Source organism: Narcine bancroftii, chromosome 3 (genome assembly GCF_036971445.1).
Source record: "Narcine bancroftii isolate sNarBan1 chromosome 3, sNarBan1.hap1, whole genome shotgun sequence".
Classification (NCBI taxonomy): domain Eukaryota; kingdom Metazoa; phylum Chordata; class Chondrichthyes; order Torpediniformes; family Narcinidae; genus Narcine; species Narcine bancroftii.
Window position 1 is genome coordinate 21461038 of NC_091471.1, and position 23936 is coordinate 21484973.

At 41.0% G+C, this 23936-nt stretch overlaps 1 protein-coding gene across 2 annotated transcripts in view; it reads right to left on the reverse strand.

Annotated features, from left to right (window-relative positions):
- LOC138756995 (catenin alpha-2) overlaps positions 1-23936 on the reverse strand; it is an 835014-nt gene that overhangs the window by 365842 nt on the left and 445236 nt on the right. For both annotated transcript variants that reach the window (XM_069923543.1, XM_069923544.1), the window contains one exon: positions 330-481. In XM_069923543.1, coding sequence (XP_069779644.1) covers positions 330-481 — 152 coding nt within the window. The remainder of the gene's footprint in view (positions 1-329; positions 482-23936) is intronic.

Here is a 23936-nt window from a genome sequence, read left to right on the forward strand (position 1 = left end):
CCGTTTTCTGTGACTGCTTCTCAACATTCAACTGCTTCATTCCAACTCATTTCATTACTCTTCTTCAGATCACCTTAATATTTCTTTCCCCATGCAACGATAGGACTGTTTCCAAATGGCGGGCAGATCAATACTTCAAAAATCATCAGCTGAAAGTTCTTTCCTTGATTATATATTCAAAGACCATGACCATTGCCTTGACCAAGACATGAAGTAAAACATGCTTCAGGTTGAGTATCTTTTAGATGTAAAAGATTTTATTTTTGGTATTGAGATCAACATGCTCTGCAATCCTGAACTGTAAATCTAAGTAAAGTTTTGGCGCTTACCCTTATCATTAACACAGCTTTCCTGATGTCGCGTACTCCATCGTAAACTAAGCGTGAAGCATCTATGAACTCATTCTCTTCGAAGGCCTGTGGGGGATTTGCACTCAGGGCTTCAATTGCAACTTCCACTTGTTCAGCAAAACGAGGCATGACTAGACAGGCAAGAGAGTAAAAAGCATTAGAAGTTTCTTTTTATCCATTCTTCCATTGTGCCTTAAGGCCTGAACATTTTTTTAAAGTGTACCCAGGCTTGCCTTATCGACAAAGAATTGACTGTGGATTGGACTTTGATTAATTCTGGAGATGCTCTGTTAAGGGGGTATAATATTACCTTATTATTAGTAGCTAGAAATAAGAAAAGAAGTATGATAATGGTGTTGACTTACTCAATCTCTGATCTAGAAATAAGGCATAATGAAATAACATATTATTCTTTGCGTTTCAAGTCATCAATGTTTTATCAAATCTATTCAATTAAACTGCAATAGAATTTAAATAAAATATTATTTTTTTCTGTGCTGAACTTATAATGAATTTTACAAAAGAAAAGCGTGTCCTGGATTCACATTATATATTATATTATATATATTATATATTATTATATTCACATTATATATTTCAAATTGTTCCTATTGTCAATTTAACATTTACAAGTGATACCATTTTTTAATTTACCATTCTATTTCTTTAAGGCAGCACGGATGGCAGAGCGGTCAGCACAATGCATTTACAGCGCCAGTAATTGGGTCCAGGGTTCGAATCCCGCGCCGTCTGTAAGGAGGTGTACGTTTTCTCTGTGTCTGCGTGAGATTTCCCCAGAGATCTGGTTTCCTCCCACCATTTAAAACATACTGAGGGTATAGTTTAATTGGGTGTAAATTGGATGGCACGGACTCATGGGCCGAAATGGCCCATGAGTCAAATTTAAAAATATATATAATCCACTGACAAATACTTATAGTATCTTACATTATCTGACACCTTCGAGTAGTCTCAATCCCTTGATCTTTCCCAAAGGTGATTTTCCCTTCCCACCTCAAATATTGATGTCAACTGGACTGAAATTCAAATAGAGTCCCAAAAGTGTACAACATTGTCAGTAGTGCAATCCTTTGGACAAGCTCAGGTGTCACTGGGCTGTACAGGTTTACTTAAGATCCCAGAAATTACAGAAGATGCAGGAAGCTCTCTAGAGTGCCAACAACCTGCTCAAAATCACTGAAAAAGATGAACTGGTCATTTATCAGTGAAATCTTGTTACGTCCTGAACAGTTGGCAAGATAATACATTGTACATGCAGCTGTGACTTAATGAAGCCTCGCACATAAGCCACACTTCTGTGCTATTCAGCTTATAACTAATTCTAAGGTTTCTATCCATTTTAGGAGCTGCTGTAGAAACTGCTGAATCAGAATAAATTGAAAGGAAATTGTTTAATCATGGGCAAGCCTGTTACCAGTAATCCAATATTTGATTGACACTTCACGTCACTTCAACTCATTCTGGTGGTAAATGGGGTTTGAAAAGATGTACTGCCAACTTTCCAGGTATTTACAACTCCTCTACACCTTTCTAATATGGTGTTGAGTGGTTTTATTGACTAACTAGAGGCCAATGTGTTTTCAAGGTATAAACAGTGATGAAACAGAATCCAGAAACCAAGTCTTCACTTCCACTACTGATGAGTTCAGTCCAATAAAACTCTTCATTTTGTATCGAAAGAAAGCAGCATACACCCACAATACAGCACTACGTATTTGTTAAAATTAATAAATATCAAGTAGGTGCACAAAATAAGCTCACAAATACAAAATAAAACTGCAGTATATGTAAAATACAAGATCACTGTATTTGATAATGTACACAGTCTTAGAAGAATCACAAACGATTCTTTCAAAGTTTGTCATGTTTTCTATAGACTACTCTCTGCATTACTGCCTTAAGAACACGTAAAGGTTTTAGTTATCAGTACAAAAGCAATGTCGACAAAGAAAGATCTCAGCTCTAGGTTCATGGTCTTGTAAATGGTGACACATCAGATGCTCCTCCAGACGTTTCTCGAGCACACTGTTCCAACAATGGAATTTGGTACTGCTCCATCAATATATTCCAAGGTGTTGTTTAAATGAAAAGTTACTGTGTCAAGAACTTCAAAAGCATGATAGCTGAGTGGTTAAAAAAAATGCTTCAGTGGATTATATACTGGATGTCACACTTCTATGAGTGATTGACTGAAGTAAAAATCTTTTAGAAATGCCCAGTACCTTCTATTCATTTTTCATCTGTGGCTTACAAATATCAATGGCAGTCAACATCTATCATCCATATCTAAATTCTCTTGATCGGAGTGAATTGAGAGGTCATTCACTTGGTCAATTGTTCTGGATGTAAAGCTATATGTAGGTCAGACTAAAGGGAATTAACAAACAAAATGAGTGTTCAAGGCAACCCAACCATTTAGATTTAGACTTAGATTTCAGATTTATTGTCCGAGTGCATACATAACATCACATACAACCCTGAGGTTCCTTTTTTTTACTGGAGGTGAGGCAGAATCACCATTTATTGGCAGTGCAAAATAAAACTGACTCAATGGACACATGTAAATAAATAAAGAAATGTAAGAAAACTGTGCAATACCAAGAAAATTAAAAAATCAATAAAGTGCAAAAGTAAGAATCCTTAAATGAGTCCCTGACTGAGTTTGTTGTTGTCGAGTCTGATGCTGTTCCTGAACCTGGTGGTGCAAATCTTGTGGCACCAATACCTCTTTGCTGACAATAGCAATTAAAACAGAGCATGTGCTGGATCCTTGTTGATTGCTGCTGCTCTCCAACGCCCAGTTTTTGCCTGTGATGTCCTGGGCTGTGTCCAGTACCTTTTGCCGGGCTTTCCACTCAGAGATATCGGTGTCCCCATACCAGATCGTGAAGCAGCCAGTCAGCTTTCAACCACACATCCGTAGAAATTTTCCCGGGTTTCTGATGTCATACCAAACCTTCACAAACTCCCAAGGAATTAGAGGAGCTTTTCCAGTTCCCCAGTTCCCATTCCATATTTATTTAAAGCTTCTGAGCCAACCGATCTTTGTGACTACCTTGAGCACAAGGACTCCAGCAGTTCAGGAAGGAAACTTATTGCACCTTTTCAAGGGTATGATGGATGGACAATAAGTGCTGGGCAAAAGGATGAATGAGCAAAATGGAGTCATTTATTCATCTTGGTAGAGATGGACAGCGAGAGAAAAGGAGTTGCATGAAGCAGTATGAAAGCGACATAATTGTCCACAAATTTACAGCAGGTAGAAAGCAAGATGATTATTTTTTTTCTGTTTAATCTGATGTCCATTAACACTCCTTCACCAAGGTGTTTCTTTATGATTTTTTGACAGTACATTTAACATAAGCTTGGGTTTGAAATTTGTCGCCATTTTGCTCAATGTTTTTGAAGCTATATCTATGAATTATATAAAATATGTTCAAGTTTGTAGTCACATGTACCAAGTTGCCATGAAAATGTTTGTTTTGTAAGGAGTCTTGCTAGATATACATAATCAGGAGTTTGTGGAGGTTTGGTGTGACATCAGAAAACCTGTCAAATCTCTACAGATGTGTGATGCAAAGTGTGCTGCCGGCTGCATCACCATCTGGTAGGTTTTTTTTTACTACAATCACAGCATCTGCAGACTTTTATGGTTCACTCATTGGAAAACCAATACCCCTGACTGTAAAAACCTCCAAAAGATCGTGGATACATCCCAAGACATCACAGGCAAAATCCTCCCTTCCTTCAAGAACAACTACAGGGAAACACTGCTGTCAGAGAGCAAGAATCAATGCCACCACCACACTCTCTTCTCGTTACTACCATCAAGAAAGAGGTATAGGCTCCACAAGACTCACTCAGCCAGGTTCAGGAATAGCTGCTACACATCCACCATCAGACTCAATACAATTTCATCAAGGACTCGTTTCAGGACTCTTCCTTTTGCACTTCGTTGATTTTTTCTCTCTTTTGCATAGTCAGTTTGTTTGCATAGAACCATACAAAACAACAGTACAGAAACAGGCTACTTTGGCCCTTCTAGTCTGTACCAAACCATTTTTTTGCCTAGTCCCACTAACATCTCCCATCCACGTATCTGTCCAAATTCCTCTTAAATTTTAAAATTGAGCCCACGTTCACCACTTCAGCTAGAAGCTCGTTCTACACTCCCACCACTCTCTGTGTGAAGAGGGTCCCCCTCATGTTGCCCCCTAAATTTTTCCCCTTTCACTCTTAATCCATCTAATCTGGTTTGCATTTCACCTACCCTCAGTGAAAAAAAAAGCCTATCTACATTTACTCTGTCTATCCCCCTTATAATTATAAATACCTCTATCAAACCTCCCCTCATTCTTGTATGATCCAGGGAATAAAGTCCTAACCTGTTCAACCTTTCCCTGTAGCTCAGTTCCTGGTCTGGGTAACATCCTAGTAAATCTTCTCAACATTGAATACAAATTTAAAAGGTTAGTTATATTTCTATGATTCTAATAGTCATCAGAACTTATTCTGTTTAACTATTATTGATCATAATGTAATTACAAAATTTTACTTTTCTTGAGCTGCCCGGCCCTTCCTTCTCAAACTCCCTCACCGTCCTTTCAATATCCAATATTTTCTCTCTATCCTTTTTTTTCCAGTCACCAATAGTGACTCATTCTTTGCTTTCAATAGTTCTTAAAAAGATTCTAAAAATTCATGTCATCGGTTCCCCATGGGAACTGCCTGAGAGATAACCTTAAAATCGAGCATTACTCAGTTTCTGCAGCCAAATGTAACTGTGCTCTAGATTCCACCCATGCATAATTAATGCAAGGGAAAATCTGCTTGTACATCACAAAGAAGGTACATTACTCAAAACTGGGTCACTGGTATTTCAAGTCTTTTGAGGAGGTTCATCAAATGACATGTGAACCTTGGAAGGAAATACTTTCCCTGTAGTCTGTGGAAATAAATTGTTCAGTAAAATTTGTTAAGTGAGGCTTTATAAATGCGAGACCTTCTTCATCATCTCAAGACAATGGTATATTTAATATTACCCTTTTATAGAATCATATAACCATTTAACTATATAACAATTCCAGTATGAAAACAGGCCATCTTGGCGCCTCTAGTCCATACCAATTTAAGTGATTTCCTCTAGTTCCACTTGCCTGCACTCTGCCCATAAACCTTCAACCCCGTCACATCCTTGCACCTATCCAACTTTTCCTGAAATGACAGAATTGACCTTGCTTCAACCACCTCTTCCAGAACGTCGTACCACTCTCTGGGTGATTTGTCCTTCTTTTAGCACATACAACATAGTACCATATAGCCATTTAAACCTGCATTATCATTTGGTGATCATAGGAAATAGGCTCACTTTCATACCAAACTTCTGCATTTCTTTTGTGCTTTATTTCCCAAAATCAGCCAATCTGTGAACTGGAGATTTTCAGTTCCCACGGGATGGAAAGAGAACATTCAGCTAACCATGCTATTCTCTGAAATAGCTTCAGGAAGAAATGGCAGAGCAGACTTGATAAGCTGAATGGCCTACTTCTGATCCTATATCTTATGGACTCTTCTTTAGCTTGGCTTCGCAGACGAAGATTTATGGAGGGGTATGTCCACGTCTGCTGCAGGCTCATTGGTGACTGACAAGTCCGATGCAGGACAGGCAGGCACGGTTGCAGCGGTTGCAAGGGAAAATTGGTGAGTTGGGGTTGGGTGTTGGGTTTTTCCTCCTTTGTCTTTTGTCACCATTGAATGGATTTATAAGCACATAAGGACATAAGAAATAGAAGCAGGAATAGGCCATCTGGCCATCAAGCCTGCTTTGCCATTCAATAAGATCGTGACTCAACTCCACCTACTTTCCTTTACCCCATAATCCTTAATTTTTTTTAATGTAAATATCTATCTATCGAACTAAACCTTAAAAAGTTTAATGAAGTAGCCTCAACTGCTTCCCTGGGTAGAGAATTCCACACATTCACTACTCTCTGGGGAAAAAAAACCTCCCCTGAAACTTGAGGCTGTGTTCCCTAGTTCTGGTCTCACTTCCAAGTGAAAAGATTTTTCTTGCCTCTATCTTAGCTATCTCTTTCATAATTTTATATGTTTCTATAAGATCTCTTCTCATTCTTCTGAATTTGAGTGAATATAATCCAAGATGACTAAATCTCTCCTGGTAGGTCAACCCCCTCATCTCCGAGATCAACCTGGTCAGCCTCCTCTGGACTGCCTCCAAGGCCAGTACATCTTTCCTCAGGTATGGAGAGCAGAACTGCGCACAGTACTCCAGGTGCAACCTTGTACAATTGCAGCATGACCTCCCTGCTCTTAAATTCAATTCCTCCAGCGACGAAGGCACTACTCAGCCTTCGGGTATGATCTTCCAAAATGCATTACCTCACACTTACCTGGATTGAATTCCATCTGCCATCTGAAGACAGTGTTGTAGTCCATGAAAAGTAGTCGGATGTAATGTTCAGCATTCTCTGATTTCTTTTTAACCCAACTCAGATCTCAGCTCAAGGTAAGAACTTCCCTCAGCAGTTGGTAAAGCAGAGAAAATTGAACTGAACACAGTTAAAAGGTGGACAAAATAAATCATGTAACAGTTTTATTTCCTGAAGTTCCGTTTATTTGCATCAGCAAGACTTCATATTGTCTACCTGATCCCAGAACACCTGTTAAGATTAATTCCAATTATGTTTTATCCCTCTCAATGAACTTGCAGCTCAGCCAATAAAAAATCAAATTTTTGTCTTATCCTGGATAAATTTTCATCATTGAGTCAATTTAATCCACTTTTTATTGTAATTCTTGGCATCTGACTACTTTCCTCTTGTCAAGAAATGTAATCTGCATGAAAGCCATGGTGTAAGGCTTGTTATCACCTTCTAAATTCTTCCACTGTCAAGCACATTGTACAATTTAAAACAGATGCATCTGTTCCTGAAGCTATCATTCTGTGGGACAACCAAATGCATTTTAAATCCCCACAGAGGACAAATTTGCATACTTTCAAGACAGAAAGTGACAAACATCGAGAGTTAACATGTGCAAAGATTTAAAATGGAGATTTATGGTCAATTAGCTTCCACTGTTTCTTGTTTTAAACAGCAGACACAGAATTGTGGGCACTGTTTACTAATTTTAACTGCCGTTATGCTTATTTACAATTTTTCACCCTATGGTTATTTCCATCCATTGTTAACAACTCACTAAGATCATGATAAAATTGGTAAGTTCCATGGTTGAGGGACAGAATGATTCAGAATCAGAATCAGGATCAGGATTTATTGTCATAAACAAGTCATGAAATTTGGTGTCTTACAGCAGCGTCACACTGCAGACATTCATATTATGACGTTACGACGTTACGATAAAAAATAAAATAAAATAAAATAATATTAACAGTCCACAAAAAGTACGGCCGTGTCTTTGGTTCATTGTTCTTTGAGGAATCTGATGGCAGCGGGGAAGAAGCTGTCCTTGTGCCGCTGAGTGCTCGTCTTTAGGCTCCTGTACATTTTCCCCCCCGATGGTAGCAGAGTGAAGAGGGCATGGCCTGGGTGGTGGGGTCTTTGAGGGTAGAGGCTGCTTTATTAAGAAACCATCTCTAGTAGATGTCCTTGATGGAGTGAAGTCTGGTGCCTGTGATGTGGCAGGCTGAGTTAACAACTCTTTGGAGTTTATTCTTGTTTTGAGATTTGACACCTCCATACCAGGCAGTGATGCAACCAGCCAGAATGCTCTCCACGGTCCACCTGTAGAAGTTTATGGTAGTCTTCAGTGACATACAAACTCTCCTCAAAAACATCAAAAAGTCTAGCCACTGGTGACCCTTTTTTGTGATTGCATCAATGTGGAGGCTCCAGGTCAGATCCTCGGAGATGTTGACACCCAGGAATTTGAAGTTCTTAACCCTCTCCACTACTGAGCCCTCGATGAGGACTGGGTCATGTTCCCCTGACTTCCTCCTGAAGTCCACACTCATCTCCTTGATTTGGGTGATGTTGAGCGCATGGTTAGTGTCATTACACTGATCTATCTCCCTTATGAGCACTTCCTCATTGCCGTTTGTGATTCTGCCGACAACTGTGGTGGATGTATAATGAGTAGAGCAATGGGCTAAATACGCATCCTTGGGGTGCACCTGTGTTGATGATCAGTGAGGAGGAGATGCTGTTTCCAATTTGTACTGACTGTGGTCTTCCAATGAGAAAATCAAGGATCCAGTGGGGTACAGAGGCCAAAGGTTTGTAGTTTCTTGACCAGCACTGAGGGAATAATCAACAGAAAGTAAAACAGGATGGTAAATTTATAAGAGTACGTGGTAGAATACCTAAATGCAGGAATGACAGCAGATAATTGTATTTTTTCATGGAAAGTAGAGAAAGAATTGAGGAATTAAGTATTATGGGGAAAGGGCAGGTAAATGGAATCAAGTTGAATGCCAGATTAGCCATGATCTTCTTGAATAGCATAACAGGCTTGATGGGTCAGATTGCCTACTCCTGCTCCTGTTTCTATGTTTTATATGTAAGATGAGGAGTGGGAGAGCGCTGAGTACTTATGCCCATTTAAGTGCTAACTAAACTTGGCTCTAGACCCAATATAAAAATCTCAGGCTTTCAGTTAAACTGGTGTTGATCAAGAAAAGGATGATGTGAGATCTTCTCAAAGTGGAAATGTTCATTCAGTCATTTTCACTTACCTTTAAAAATTCCTCTATTGTAACAGATTTTAGAATGAGTGAGGGTTATTTTATTTCTATATTCCAGCATTTTAGAGGTATTTCCTTGTTGACTTAGATAAGATTAGAAGAGGTACAAGGACTGCCTAAAGAAATCACTTGGTGCCTGCCACATTGACCACCGCCAGAGGGCTGATATCGCCTCCAACCGTGCATCTTGGCACCTCACATTTCGGCGGGCAGCAACCTCCTTTGAAGAAGACCGCAGAGCCCACCTCACTGACAAAAGACAAAGGAGGAAATACCCAACACCCAACCCCAACCCACCAATTTTCCCTTGCAACCGCTGCAACCGTGCCTGCCTGTTCTGCATTAGACTTGTCAACCACCAACGAGCCTGCAGCTGACGTGGACATTGCCCCTCCATAAATCTTCGTCCGCGAAGCCAAGCCAAAGAAGAAGAAGAGATAAAAGAAGTGTAGAAGGATATGGACATTATGCAAGCAAATGGAATTAGCATCGATGGAATCAGTATAGATGGAGTGAGTCAAAAAGGCCTGTTTCTGTGCTGTGTAATTTTATAATACTATGATTCTCTATAAGGGGCACTTACATTTCTTGCAGCAACCTTTATAGCAGCTGCTTCTTGCAAGTTAATGACACAGTCTTAAAATTCAGCAAAATGCTTTGTGCCATCTAAAATCTTGCTGATTCTGTGATTTGGATCAGAATCTGTGGTGGGTTACAAATGAGTGCCACACTTGCTCAGTATATCTGAATATTCAAGTACATTCTTCCCCTTTGAATGAAAGGTGTTAAACATAAATCAAAAGAGTGTCTAGTTTCCTGCAGTGAATTTGTAATATTAATGTCAGGAAGCAAGTCAATTACAAATCTCCTGATATAGTTTTGATTTCACACGTTTTGTGTGTAGTCTGGAAACTGGTAGAAACATCGTTCATATATCTACAATTAAGAATACTAAATGTGAACTAACTTTGTGTACCTGAAATTTAACCATCAGGCGACCGTTAGCCTCAGAAAAAAGGTTAATTTTTCATGTAACATCTCCACCTGAATGAAGGAACAGTTGCCAAATGGCTCAAATCACTAACTATAAACAGATCATATGAAGAAGAGTTAAACAGAAATAGGAGTAGGTCATTTGTCCCTTGGGGTCGTTTCTGCATTTAGTGAAATCAATTCATCTGTGACGATGCTCCACATATCCATCTTTACCTCATATCCCTTAATCCCTTTGGTTAACAAAAATCAATTAATAGTGAGTTAAAATTAAGAATTGATCTTAAGGAAAGTATAAATGTTTAACCACATTTTTATATGATGAATGATCTTCTCATTAATATCACCTCAGAGTTCATGATGCTGCCTTCAGGACCGGAGACAAGATGACACCAACAACAGCCAGGGCTGAACTCTTCCATGCAATGTGGAAGGAAAAGCGTGGGTATGCAAAGAAGATCCATAGTGCAACACCCAGTGTTACGAGGCACACATGGCAAGGGATCTAAACCATAACAATCCACAAGACAACCTTGCAAGTAAAAGACAATGACGCCTCCCTTCCAGACAGACTGAACACATTTACACATGGCTGATACCAAAGAAAGCACCATCTCTCCTTGATCTCCTCTTGCATAACTGCAGCTGAGGTGAGGAGAACCCCATCCAAGGTGAACCCACACAAGGCAGCAGACCAGAAAACATACCCGGTTGTGTACTGAAGGACTGTGCAGACTAAATGATGGGGGTCCTTATGGACATCTTCAACACTTCATTGCAGCAGTTCAGCATCTCCGCATGTTTCAAGATATCCACCATTTTCCCGGTATCAAAGAGAACGACAGTAACAGGCCTCAATGACTATGGCACTGACTTCCACCATTATGAAATTCTTAATAGGATCATACCCCAGAGACTGATGGAGAAGTTGATGAGCTGGGATTCAACATCCCTCTCAGTAGCTGGATTCTGGACTTCTGAATTGAAGGACCACCATCTGCATCACCAAAGTTGCAGATGGCGTAACAGCAGTCGGCCTCATCACCAACAACAATGAGTCACACTACAAAGAAGAGGTAAAAAATGTTGTCAAAATAGCAACCTGAGTCTCAACATGGACAAGATAAAGGAGATGACTGTGGACTTCAGGAGTGGAGACAGTAGGGAGCACCAAGTTCCTCAGAGTTCACTTAGAAGGAGTGGACTCAAAACATCTCTTCACTTCTCAGTTTCAGGAGAAAACTGAAGAAGTCAGGGCTACTGGCCTTTGTTTGTCAACTTTCTACAGGAGCCCTATCGAGATCATCCTGGCAGGCTGCACTGCATCACAGTGTATCATAGATGCTGCAGAGCATCAGATCAGCGCTCAACCACAGGACCATAAGAACGGCAGAGAGAATCACTGGGGTCTCCCTCCTGCCCACCGTTGGGATTTACTGGAATTTTTGTCGCGAGAGAGCTCGCAAAATCATTGAGGACCCCTACATCCCTGCACACAGCACTTTTCAACTACACCCATTGGGAAAGAGGTACAAGAGTATCAGAGCCAGAACCATCAGGCATAGGAACATCTTCCCACGGGCAGTGAGTCTGCTGAACAACTGATAAGATTGCTCATACATTCCCTTCATGACTCAGCTTTTTACTTAGCAATAATACTTATTTATTTTAATATTTGTGTGGACGTACTGTGCATAGGTATCGTTTGCCTGTATACATGTAGTGTTTGAATGTGTGTTTGCAATGTGTTGCATCAAGGACTGGATGACACTGTATCGGTCAGTTGTACTTGTACAATTGAATGATAAGTAAACTTGAACTTGAACTTGGTTTAACTGGTTATCGGTGTGTTTCCTATAAGTGTTAGAAAGTTTAATATCTGTAAGCTCATCCTCTTAATTGCCCATGTTTAAAATGCTACATATCAATGATATATTGATCTCCTCTCTCTCTCTCTTCTTGTCTCTTTCTCATTTTTCCTCTCCCTCTCTCCTATAAATATAAATGTGTGTGTGTTTGCTGAGAGTGAGGCTGGGTAAGACTGTATTGTTGTCCTATTCTTCTGAGTAAGAATGGAATATGGTAAGAAAAGCTAACATTGTGAATTGAGTTGCATCAGGAAGACTGACTAAAACAGGACAGGGTGAGACAGGGAGATATCTAAGTTGACTTTGCATTAAGGAAGCAGCCACTTTCCATGTGAATGTGTTAACAATAATTTATCAGCAAGGATGCATTTGATTGTTGATTATTTGTAACAGTGAATGGAAATGTTTCATTCCTCATCGGTCCAACACATTATGTACTGCATATATATTAATGTGTCATATATTACACATAACCATTATAGTCATTAATAAGACCATAATAGAATGGTTCCACTATTTCTATTTGCATTTGAAACTTAAACTAGCAACATTAATAAAAGATTCACTTTTTGCTGTTATTACTTCAAAATTCATTGGTTATTAAATAATGCAACAAAATTTACCAAGTAGTACCTTCTTTTCTTTGGCTTGGCTTCACGGACGAAGATTTATAGAGGGGTATGTCCACGTCTGCTGCAGGCTCGTTGGTGACTGACAAGTCCGATGCGGGACAGGCAGACACGGTTGCAGCGGCTGCAGGGGAAAATTGGTTGGTTGGGGTTGGGTGTTGGGTTTTCCTCCTTTGTCTTTTGTCAGTGAGGTGGGCTCGGCGGTCTTCGTCAAAGGAGGTTGCTGCCCGCTGAACTGTGAGACGCCAAGATGCACGGTTGGAGGCGAGATCAGCCCACTGGCGGTGGTCAATGGGGCAGGCACCCAGAGATTTCTTTGAGCAGTCCTTGTACCTCTTCTTGGGTGCACCTCTGTCTCGGTGGCCAGTGGAGAGCTCGCCATAGAACACGATCTTGGGAAGGCGATGGTCACTTAGTCAGTAATAATAGTATAAGGGCTAGTCAGCATGGATTCCTTAAGGGTAAATCATGCTTGATTAACCTTCTGGAATTTTTTGAGGATGTGACAAAGAGGGTGGACTCGGGAGAGCCAGTGGATGTGGTGTATTTGGACTTCCAGAAGGCCTTTGATAAGGTATCGCACGGGAGTCTAGTGGGCAAGATCAGGGAGCATGGTATTGGAGGTAAGGTGCTGACATGGATAGGAAATTGGTTAAGAGATAGGAAACAAAGGGTTGGAGTAAATGGGTCTTTTTCAGAATGGCAGGATGTGACGAGTGGAGTGCCTCAGGGATCGGTGTTGGGTCCTCAGTTGTTTGTAATTTATGTTAATGATTTGGATGAGGGGATTATAAATAACATGAGCAAATTTGCAGATGACACTAAACTGGGTGGTGGTGTGGGGCGTGAGGAGGATGTAAGGAAAATGCAGAGGGACTTGGACAGGCTGGAGGAGTGGGCGGCTAAATGGAAGATGAATTTCAATGTGAACAAATGTGAGGTTATTCATTTTGGGGGAAGTAATAGGAAAGCTGAGTATTATTTAAATGGAGACAAGCTAGGGAGTGGGGAAGTGCAAATGGATCTGGGTGTACTTGTTCACCGGTCACTGAAGGCTAGCATGCAGGTTCAGAAAGCTGTGAAGAAGGCAAATGGAATGTTGACTTTCATAAAGAGGGGATTGGAGTATAGGAACAGAGACGCCCTTCTGCAGTTATACAGGGCCCTGGTGAGACCCCACCTGGAGTATTGCGTCCAGTTCTGGTCTCCAAACTTGAGGAAGGACATACTAGCTATAGAGGGTGTGCAGCGCAGATTTACAAGGTTAGTTCCAGGGATGGCAGGATTGTCATATGCAGCAAGGCTAGAAAAATTGGACTTGTATCCATTGGAGTTTAGAAGGATGAGGGGGGACATGATTGAGGTATACAAAATCATCAGGGGGATAGACAGGGTGAAGTCAGATTACTTGTTCCTAATGATAGGGGAGACGATGACTAGAGGGCATAGTTTAAGAATACAGGGTAGGCCTTTTAGGACGGAGATGAGAAAGCATTTTTTTACCCAGAGAAGTGTGAACCTGTGGAATGCTCTGCCACAGAGGGTGGTAGAGGCGGATTCGCTGACTATGTTCAAAAGAGAGTTAGATAAGACTCTTGTGGGTAACAAAGTTAAGGGTTATGGGGATAAGGCTGGAAAGGGGTACTGATGGTAATGATCAGCCATGATCTAAAATGGCAGTGCTGGCCCGACGGGCCAAGTGGCCTACTCCAGCTCCTATTGTCTATTGTCTGTTGTCCTCCATTCTGGAGACATGATGCACCCAGCGCAGTTGGGTCTTCAGCAGCATGGATTCGATGCTTGCGGACTCTGCCAGCTCGAGTACTTCGATGTTGTTGTTGAAGTCACTCCAATGAATGTTGAAGATGGAGTGGAGACAGCGCTGATGGAAGCGTTCTAGGAGCCGTAGGTGATGCCGGTAGAGGACCAAGTAGTACCACAGACTTGCAAAAGCATCATATACTTTAACACTGATTTCCAACAGCAATTATAAAAAAAAGCTAAGACACCAAGGTATGATGAGAACTATTTAATCAACATCAACAATGGTTACAACATAGAAAATACGTATGATCCACGTTATAAATAACGTGTTTACTTTTGTTAATTATATGCAATTTAAATTTATTGTTACCTGAAGATTATATCATATCTATGTATCTGATTTTTTTCAATAAAAACAATAAAAAGATTTAAAAAAAACAGAAGAACATAGAAAATAACAGCACAGGACCAGGCCCTTAGACCCATGATGAACGTGTCAAATTGAGTAGCCTCCTCTGCCTGTACAGATCCATATCCCACTTTTTTCTGCATATTCATTTAAAAGCCTTTTAAATGCCAATTCATTTCTTGTACGTTCAGTGTGAGAATGGAGATTGTTTTCTGGACCACACAGATCATGAGTTATAAACGTTACACCTCACTTTAGTTGGTTAGAAAGATTGGGAAGGAGGCCATAGATCATATACAACACAGAACAGGCCCTTCAGCCTAACTTGTCCATGCTGAACAAGTATGGTCAAGTTTGCCTACATTTCATCCATCTCCTTCCCATCTGTCTAAATGCCATAAGAATATTGTAATTAAATCTGCTTCTATAGATTCTTCTGCACCTCGTTCCAGATACAGATTACCCTCTGAGTTAAGATTGCCCTTTATGGTCATCTTAAAGTTATTAAAGGTTACGGAGAGAAGGCGGGGACGGGGTACTGAACTTTAAGATCAACCATGATCTCGTTGAATGGCGGAGCAGGCTCGAAGGGTCGAATGACCTACTGCTCCTATCTTCTATGTTTCCATGTTAATTCTCTCTCCTCCCACCTTAAACCTGTGACATCTTGTTCTAGAATAGTCTACCCTCGTAAAAAAAAACTGCGAGCATTCATTTTTTTTTCCTTGCCCCTCAGAATTTTATACATTCGACCCTAATCATTAAACAACTCTAGTACCACAAAAAGACTGGTTTGCACAACTGAAATGCCACTTTTTTGTTGCACTTAACTGTAACTATGAATATTTATTTTTGGCCTATATTTTACATTTGTCATCTCTTTCCATATTGAGCTCATTTAATGTATCTTATTAGTTATTTTTTTACAAACATAACTGTTTGGCTTCAGCAACTAACAATGTTGTTACATCTATACTTATGATTATGACAATAAACTCATCATCATAAAGTTTATCGCTCAGTCCTCTCAGTCCCCAAAGTACCAGGGAATAAAGATCCAACGTCTCCTTCTAACTCAAGTCTTCCAACCCAGGCATGAATCCTGGTAAAGCTCCTTTGCATCCCTTCCAACGTCAGCAGTATATCTTAACATAACATAACAATTTACAGCACGGAAACAGGCCATTAGGCCCTTCTAGTCCGCACCGAACCAAACACCCCTCTCTAGTCCCACCTCCCTGCACAATGCCCATAACCCTCCATCTTCTTCTCATCCATATATCTGTCCAACCTTTTCTTAAATAATACAATTGACTCCGCCGCCACTATTTCTCCCGGAAGCTCATTCCACACGTCTACCACTCTCTGAGTGAAGAAGTTCCCCCTCATGTTACCTCTAAACCTCTGCCCCTTAATTCTTAACTCATGTCCTCTTGTTTTAATCTTTCCTCCTCTTAACGGAAATAGTCTATCCACATCCACTCTGTCTATCCCTTTCATAATCTTAAATACTTCTATCAAATCCCCTCTCAACCTTCTACGCTCCAAAGAATAAAGACCTAATCTGTCCAATCTCTCCCTGTACTCTAGATGCTTAAACCCAGGTAACATTCTGGTAAACCTTCTCTGCACTCTCTCCACTCTGTTTATATCCTTCCTATAATTAGGCGACCAGAACTGCACACAGAACTCCAAATTAGGCCGCACCAACGTCTTATACAGTCTCAACATCACCTCCCAACTCCTATATTCCATGCAATGATTGATAAAGGCCAGCATACTAAAAGCCTTCTTCACCATCCTATTCACGTGAGTTTCTACCTTCAGGGAACGATGTACCATTACTCCTAAATCTTTCTGCTCTTCTGTATTCATCAATGCTCTCCCATTTACCACGTATGTCCTGTTCTGATTCTTCTTACCAAAATGAAGCACCTCACACTTATCAGCATTAAATTCCATCTGCCATTTTTCAGCCCACTTTTCTAAGCAGCCCAAATCCCTCTGCAATCCTTGAAAACCTTCTTCATTATCCACTATTCCACCTATCTTAGTATCGTCTGCATATTTACTAATCCAATTTACCACCCCATCATCTAGATCATTAATGTATATAACGAACAACAATGGGCCCAATACAGATCCTTGAGGCACACCACTGGTCACCGGCCTCCAACCTGACAGACAATTATCCACTACCACTCTCTTGCCTCTCCCTTTCAGCCAATGTTCAATCCATTTGACTATCTCAAAATTTATACCTAAAGACTGCACCTTCTTAACTAACCTTCCATGTGGTACCTTATCGAAGGCCTTATTGAAGTCCATATAGACAACATCCACTGCGCTACCCTCATCCACATTCCTAGTCACCTCTTCAAAAAATTCAATCAGATTGGTCAAACATGACCTTCCTCCCACAAATCCATGTTGAGTGCTCCTGATCAGACCCTGTCTATCCAGATGTTTATAAGTACTATCTCTAAAAATTTTTTCCATTAATTTACCTACCACAGACGTCAAACTTACAGGCCAATAGTTGCCAGGCTTCCTCCTTGAACCCTTTTTAAATAACGGAACCACATGCGCAATGCACCAATCCTCTGGCACTATCCCCATATCTAATGACATTTGGAAAATTACCGCCAGAGCCTCTGCTATTTCCTCCTTCACTTCTCTCAATGTCCTGGGGAAGATCCCGTCTGGTCCCGGAGACTTATCCACCTTTATATTCTTCAAAAGCCCTAAAACTACATCTTTTGTAATCTCTATATTCCCCATATTTACCCAATTTGCTTTTTTTATCTCACAACTCCCAATATCCTTCTCCTTAGTGAATACCGAAGAAAAGAGACTGTTCAATATCTCCCCCATTTCTCTAGGCTCCACACACAGTTTTCCGCTCTGATTCTCTAAGGGACCAATTTTGTCTCTAGCTTTCCTTTTACCATTAACATATTTGTAGAACTCTTTTGGATTAGTTTTCACCCTGCTTGCCATAGTTTCCTCGTACCTTCTTTTAGCTTTCCTAATTCCTCTCTTAAGATTCCTCTTACATTCAATGTATCTTTCAAACATCCCCTTAACTCCATGCTTCTTATATCTAATGTATGCCTCCCTTTTTCTTCGAACCAAGTTTCCAATATTCCTTGAAAACCATGGCTCTCTCAAACCTTTTTACCCTCCTTTTAACCTAACAGGAACATAAAGCTTTTGCACTCTCAAAATCTGATCTTTAAAAGACTTCCATCTCTCTACTACATCCTGCCCATAAAACAAATTGTCCCAATTCACACCCTGCAAGTCCTTTCGCATCTCCTCAAATCTAGCTTTTCCCCAATCAAAAACCTCAACCCTTGGCCCTGACTTCTCTCTTTCCATAATGACATTGAAGCTGATGGCATTATGATCACTGGACCCGAAGTGCTCGCCAACACTAACCTCCGTCACTTGACCCATCCCATTTGCCAACAGTAGATCTAACACTGCTCCTTCTCTGGTTGGCACCTCTACATATTGTTGTAAAAAACTATCTTGCACACATTTCACAAACTCTAACCCATCCACTCCTTTCACAGAATGTGTTTCCCAATCTATATGTGGAAAATTAAAATCTCCCATAATTACAACCCTGTGCTTATCACAAATATCTACTATCTCCCTACAGATTTGCTCCTCTAGGTCTCGGTCCCCTCCGGGTGGTCTATAATACACCCCTACAAGTGTAACCTCTCCTTTCCTCCTCCTCAGTTCCACCCAAATAGCCTCCGTGGATGTGCCCTCTAATCTATCCTTCCTAGGCACCGCTGTAATATTTTCCCTGACAAGCAATGCAACCCCACCTCCTCTTGCCCCTCCGACTCTATCACACCTAAAGCAACAAAACCCAGGGATATTCAGCTGCCAATCACATCCCTCCTGCAACCATGTCTCACTAATCGCTACCACATCATACTTCCAAATATCAATCCACACCTTCAGCTCATCCACCTTTTTTACAATACTCCTGGCATTAAAATATATGAATTTCAGAGATTTCCCAATTTTTAATCCCTGTTTTCCCTCATCTTTAATAACAACATTATTTACTTTTCCTGCCAATTGCCCTTCATCTTCTTCCAGAGCATTTCCCGTCTCTATCACCTGCCCATCCATATTCAAATACTTACTACAAACTTTCTTTGTTTGCATTCTAACCTTCTCCTTACTGCTCTGTACTATTTTGTTCCCTCCCCCCAACCATCTTTGTCTCCTCTAGATGCTGAAAGACCGAATGAGTTCCTCTAACATTTTGGAGTGTTTTTACTATAATCACAGCGTCTTCAGACTTCCATGTTTCAACTTGTACTGTACACAGTCCTCCAAGTATGAAATACAAATGCCTAGCAAATTTGTATTATGATGTACCAACTTTTGTACTCCCAATGAGGTCAGGAGCACCTTCTTCAGCACCATGAGTCTTCACTTTCATGCAACTATGCACCTTTTATAACCTAAGCCCCTCTGCTCTAAGACACTCTGCAGGACCCTTGTAGTGGCACTATACCGGCACTACAACTCCCGGAAGGCATCGAACTAGCCATGTGACATGAGTGCATGATAATGTCAACACGTGTCAAGTGTGTGATTCAGGCTGTTAAAAGGTTGCATGGGTAGAGAAGAGTAAATGTATTTGATTCACCCTAAAAACATGTTTTGTGGTTATTTTGTCGTGCCCACTGTGTTTCCAGTGGCCACAATTGGTGACTTGACGAGTCCAAATATGCATTTTTGGACAAACATGGACTCTGCAGCCCTTGCTGTGAAGCTGCCACCTTTCTGGGCAACTGAGGCTGAACTGTGGTTGTAACTGGCTGAAGCACAATTTCACCTTCTCAAAGTCGAATTGGACAACACTCATTACCATGTAGTCCATGCCCTGGACCAGGCTGTGGATATGGTATGTCCTGTAGGGAAAGTGCAGCCAAACTACTACATCTCAATGGGTTGGGAAACTGCGCCTCTTCAGAACTATTGGATGAAATGCTGTTCCTGGCAGCTGGCGAAAGGCCCAATGTATTATTCCAGCAGCTCTTTTTAGAACAAATGCCAGAGGATATTAGGCTCTTGTTATCCATGTGTTCATTTGAAGACCAAAGGGCTGTAGAAGGGGAGGCAGACATTCTATGGCTGGCTCAAAAAGCACAGCAAGAGAAGACTAGTCAACCAATCTCTCTGATATTAACCCCATGGCACAATCTAGTGCTCTTACAACATCACTCCCTACAAGGAGGCAACACCCCAAGACAAGCAAGAAGCCTGTGGACACCTCATCTTGGTGTCAATACCACACGTGTCGAGGAGTAAATGCCCGCAAATGCCTTCCACTCTGCTCCTTGTAGGAAATGCCCAGGCCAACCGCCAGTAAGAGATTCAACGGTTGGCGAGAAACTTGCAAGCCTACTCTATGAATGGGACCAGTTGTCACAGCGACAATTTCTGGTGGACACAGGTTCAGAATTTAGTGTATTTCCACCCATCGGTTTTGACTCAAGCCATCCTACCCCAGACATGCAACTACGAGCAACTATCAGTTCCAACATTCCGACCTTTGGCATCAGGAAGATGAATGTCAAGTTCAAGAATAATCTCTACACATGGCCATTTATTATAGCAACAGTATCCCAACCTTTGCTTGGTGCAAATTTTCACTGGGCTCATTCATTCCTTGTTAACTTAAAAGGGTGTCGGCTAATAGATGGAGCTACTTTTCAGACCATTCCTCTTGAAGACGCCTATGCCCCTGCTCTGCACCTCCAAACATTAAGTAAATCAGTAGATGAATTCTCCAAGCTGTTGGAGAATTTTCTGCCTCCACTGCAAAGCACAGTATTACTCATCGCATTTGCACTAAGGGCCCACCTATCCATGTTAACGTGCGCATCTTGCCTCCAGAGAAGCTGTGTTTATCAAAGGAAGAGTTTGCCAAGATGGAGAAACTAGGCATAATTCATATGTCTGACAGTCCCTGGGCATCTCAATTACATATGGTCCCAAAACACAATGGTAGTTAGTGACCATGTGTAAATGACAGGCAATTCTCAGAGAGAAAGAAAAATACAATTTTACTTTCTCTCTGCTTGCAAAACCACATGACACTCTTAGATCAGTAAGTTCCACTCCAGACAGTTCTTTCGTCTGTTGCCTTTTTATAAACAACAATCCATTAGTGAAGTCTCTTGGGCACTCTCCAAAGCTTTTGCAAAAAGGATCTTTGCGCTGGACTGTCTAGCATGAGCAGAGCTCCAGTATTTTAAATAAGATCTGTTTTAAAGTGTTTGTATGTGACCTACACTGAAAAACCTGCCCCAATTTGTCTCCAAAAATCATGTCTATATACAATACAAGCACAACATAATCTGTCACAGTACACTTCTTATTCGTCTTCCAAACTTTGGACTGACCATCAATCCGGATAAATGCATCTTTGGACAAGAAATGAATGATTATTCAGGAAGGCGTGACCCTGCTTCCATCCAAAGTTGAGGCCATTACTAAATGCTCAAGATCTTCTACAGTTAAAAGCCTACTGAAATTCGTGGGAATAGTAAATTTTTACCATCAGTTTCTTCTGGGAGCAGCTCAGATCATGAAGCGTCTTTTCGATTTACTGTCCGGAAATGCTAGAACCATCCATGGGACTGAAGAGGGAAACAATGCCTTCTTGAAGATAATAGATTTGCTGTCTCATGCCACTATGCAAAGCTACCCACTTTTAAATGCAGCCACTGCTGTAGGAAGTGCACTTCTTCAATATGTCAACGGGAAATGGAAACCGTTATCATTTGTCAGTTGCCATCTTCGTGAAGCAGAGAATAAATACAGTGCTTTTGATAAGGAGCTTTTGGCCATTAGCTCATCTATTCAACACTTCTGTTACTTTTTGGAAGGCAGAGATTTCACTAAGTACACTGACCACAACTCCTTAACATTTGCATTTTACAAAGTCGCAGAGCCCTGGTCAACACAACAAGAATGACAATTATCATTCATTTCAGAATTTTCCACAAATATACTACATATTTCCAGAAAAGACAATGTAATATCTGATGCATGTTCCTGCTCTGCTCCACTCGATGTTTCGTCTGTAGATCAACGTATTGACTACACAGTTTTGGCCAAGGCCCAAGAACATGACCTGGAGATGAATGCTAATTGCACTGCAATCACGAACCTGCAATTGAAGGATGTCCTCTGTGATATATCAATGGAACACCTACGTCCAGTCGTTCCGGCATCACAGAAATGTCGAGTATTCGACTCTCCGCATGGTCTCTCACATCCATCGATTAGGTTGACTGTTCATATGGTTCCCAACAGCTTCATGTGGCACAGTCTTATAAAAGACATTACACAAATGGAAAGTTCCTGCATTGCCTGCTAGAAAGCAAAAGTTCAGCAACAAACTAAGGCAGTCCTTCCCAGCAGAAACTCAGCATTTTGCTCATGTCCACATGGACATTGTTGGTCTGCTTCCTGTTTCAAGAGGATACTGTTATTTTTCTACAGTAATAGACAGACTTACATGATGGCCCAAGGCCATGCCTATGGTAGATGCTACATCAGATAATTGTGCTCGGGCATTCCTCAGTTCCTGGGTGTCTCATTTTGGTTTACTATCACATGTTACTTCGGATAGAGGACCACAATTTAATTCCTTGCTGTGAATGGCCTTGTCTTGCTTGCTCAGTGCAAAAATTCATCATACGAATGCCTATCATCCCCAGGCTAATGGAATGGTGGAAAGATTTCATCGACATCTCGACAGCCTTGATTGCGCAGTTAGAGGGCATGAACTGGGCTAATGTGCTGCCATAGGTATTACTGGGCATTAGAACAACTCCAAAGGAGGAACTCGAAGTTTAATCACAAGAGCTCATATACTGTTGGTGGTTCCAGTGGAATTTTTCCCATACCATTCCAAGCCCAGCAATGATCCTATGGAACTGTTGAGTAAGGGAGACCGTAGGAAAATTGAACCCTATACCACCATCGTCACATGGAAAACGCTCTTCCTTTGTGCCTGACGGTCTCAAAAACTGTGAATAAGTCTTCGTCCGTAGGGGAGCCCTTGGCCAACTTTTGCAGGTGCCCTTCGAAGAACCTTATAGGATACTTATACAAACTAGGTTGACCTGTATTTTGGACATTGGAGGGAAGCCACAGTCTTTCACAATTGACAGGTTTAAACCAGCTCATGTGTACAAGTCTTCCACATTTTAGCAGGCCAACAGTCAGTTGCAGAGATTGACCATCTAACAGACAAACATTTTGGCTGGTTTTGGGGGGGGGGGGGAAAGGGGGGATCTAGAGCACCACTACAACTCCCAGAAGGCTTGAAACCGGCCATGTGACGGCAGTGTGTGATGACGCCAGTGTGTGCATGTTGAGCACATGATTCAGGCTATTAAAAGGCTGCACGGGTGGTGAAGAATAAATCTGTCTGATTCACTCTAAAGACGCCTTGTGTGGTTCTTTTGTCGTATCCACTCCGATTCCAGTGGCCACACTCCACTATCTACTGTGTAGGTCCTACATTTGTTTGTCTTAACCAAACTACAGCTCTTCACACTAGTCAGAGTTAAACGCCATTTGCCATTCTTGGCCTAATTCCCTAAGTGATCTAGATCCTGTTATAAACCTATCCATCCTTTCTTACTACTTATTACACCACCAATTTTGGTGTCATCCAGAAATGTATTAATCATACTAACTACATTTCTATCCAAGTCATTAAGATGATTCTAAATGAGCCAACCATGAACTTATCTTTATAGATATCACAGGTAGTGATCAGAATCAGGAACCCAAACTAATTTGCTGTCTGTACCAAGTGGATCAAGAGTTGCCCACAGTTTCTCAAGCATGACCCCTTATTTAAATAAGATCATAGATGATCTAATTATAATAAAGCTTTACTCTTAGTTGTATTTCAGTACTTGCTTATCAAGACTTTACCTATTTTTGCCTCAAAAATGTTGAAAGACACTGCTTATACCAGACTTTGATAAAGAGAGATCAGTGATGGCTTGAAACAGGAATAAAGGGAAGCATATGGTAAGTATAGGCAACTGGGATTGAAAGACTCTCTTGAGGAATACAGAAGTTATCCAAGGGAATTAAGTAAAGAAATTTGGATGG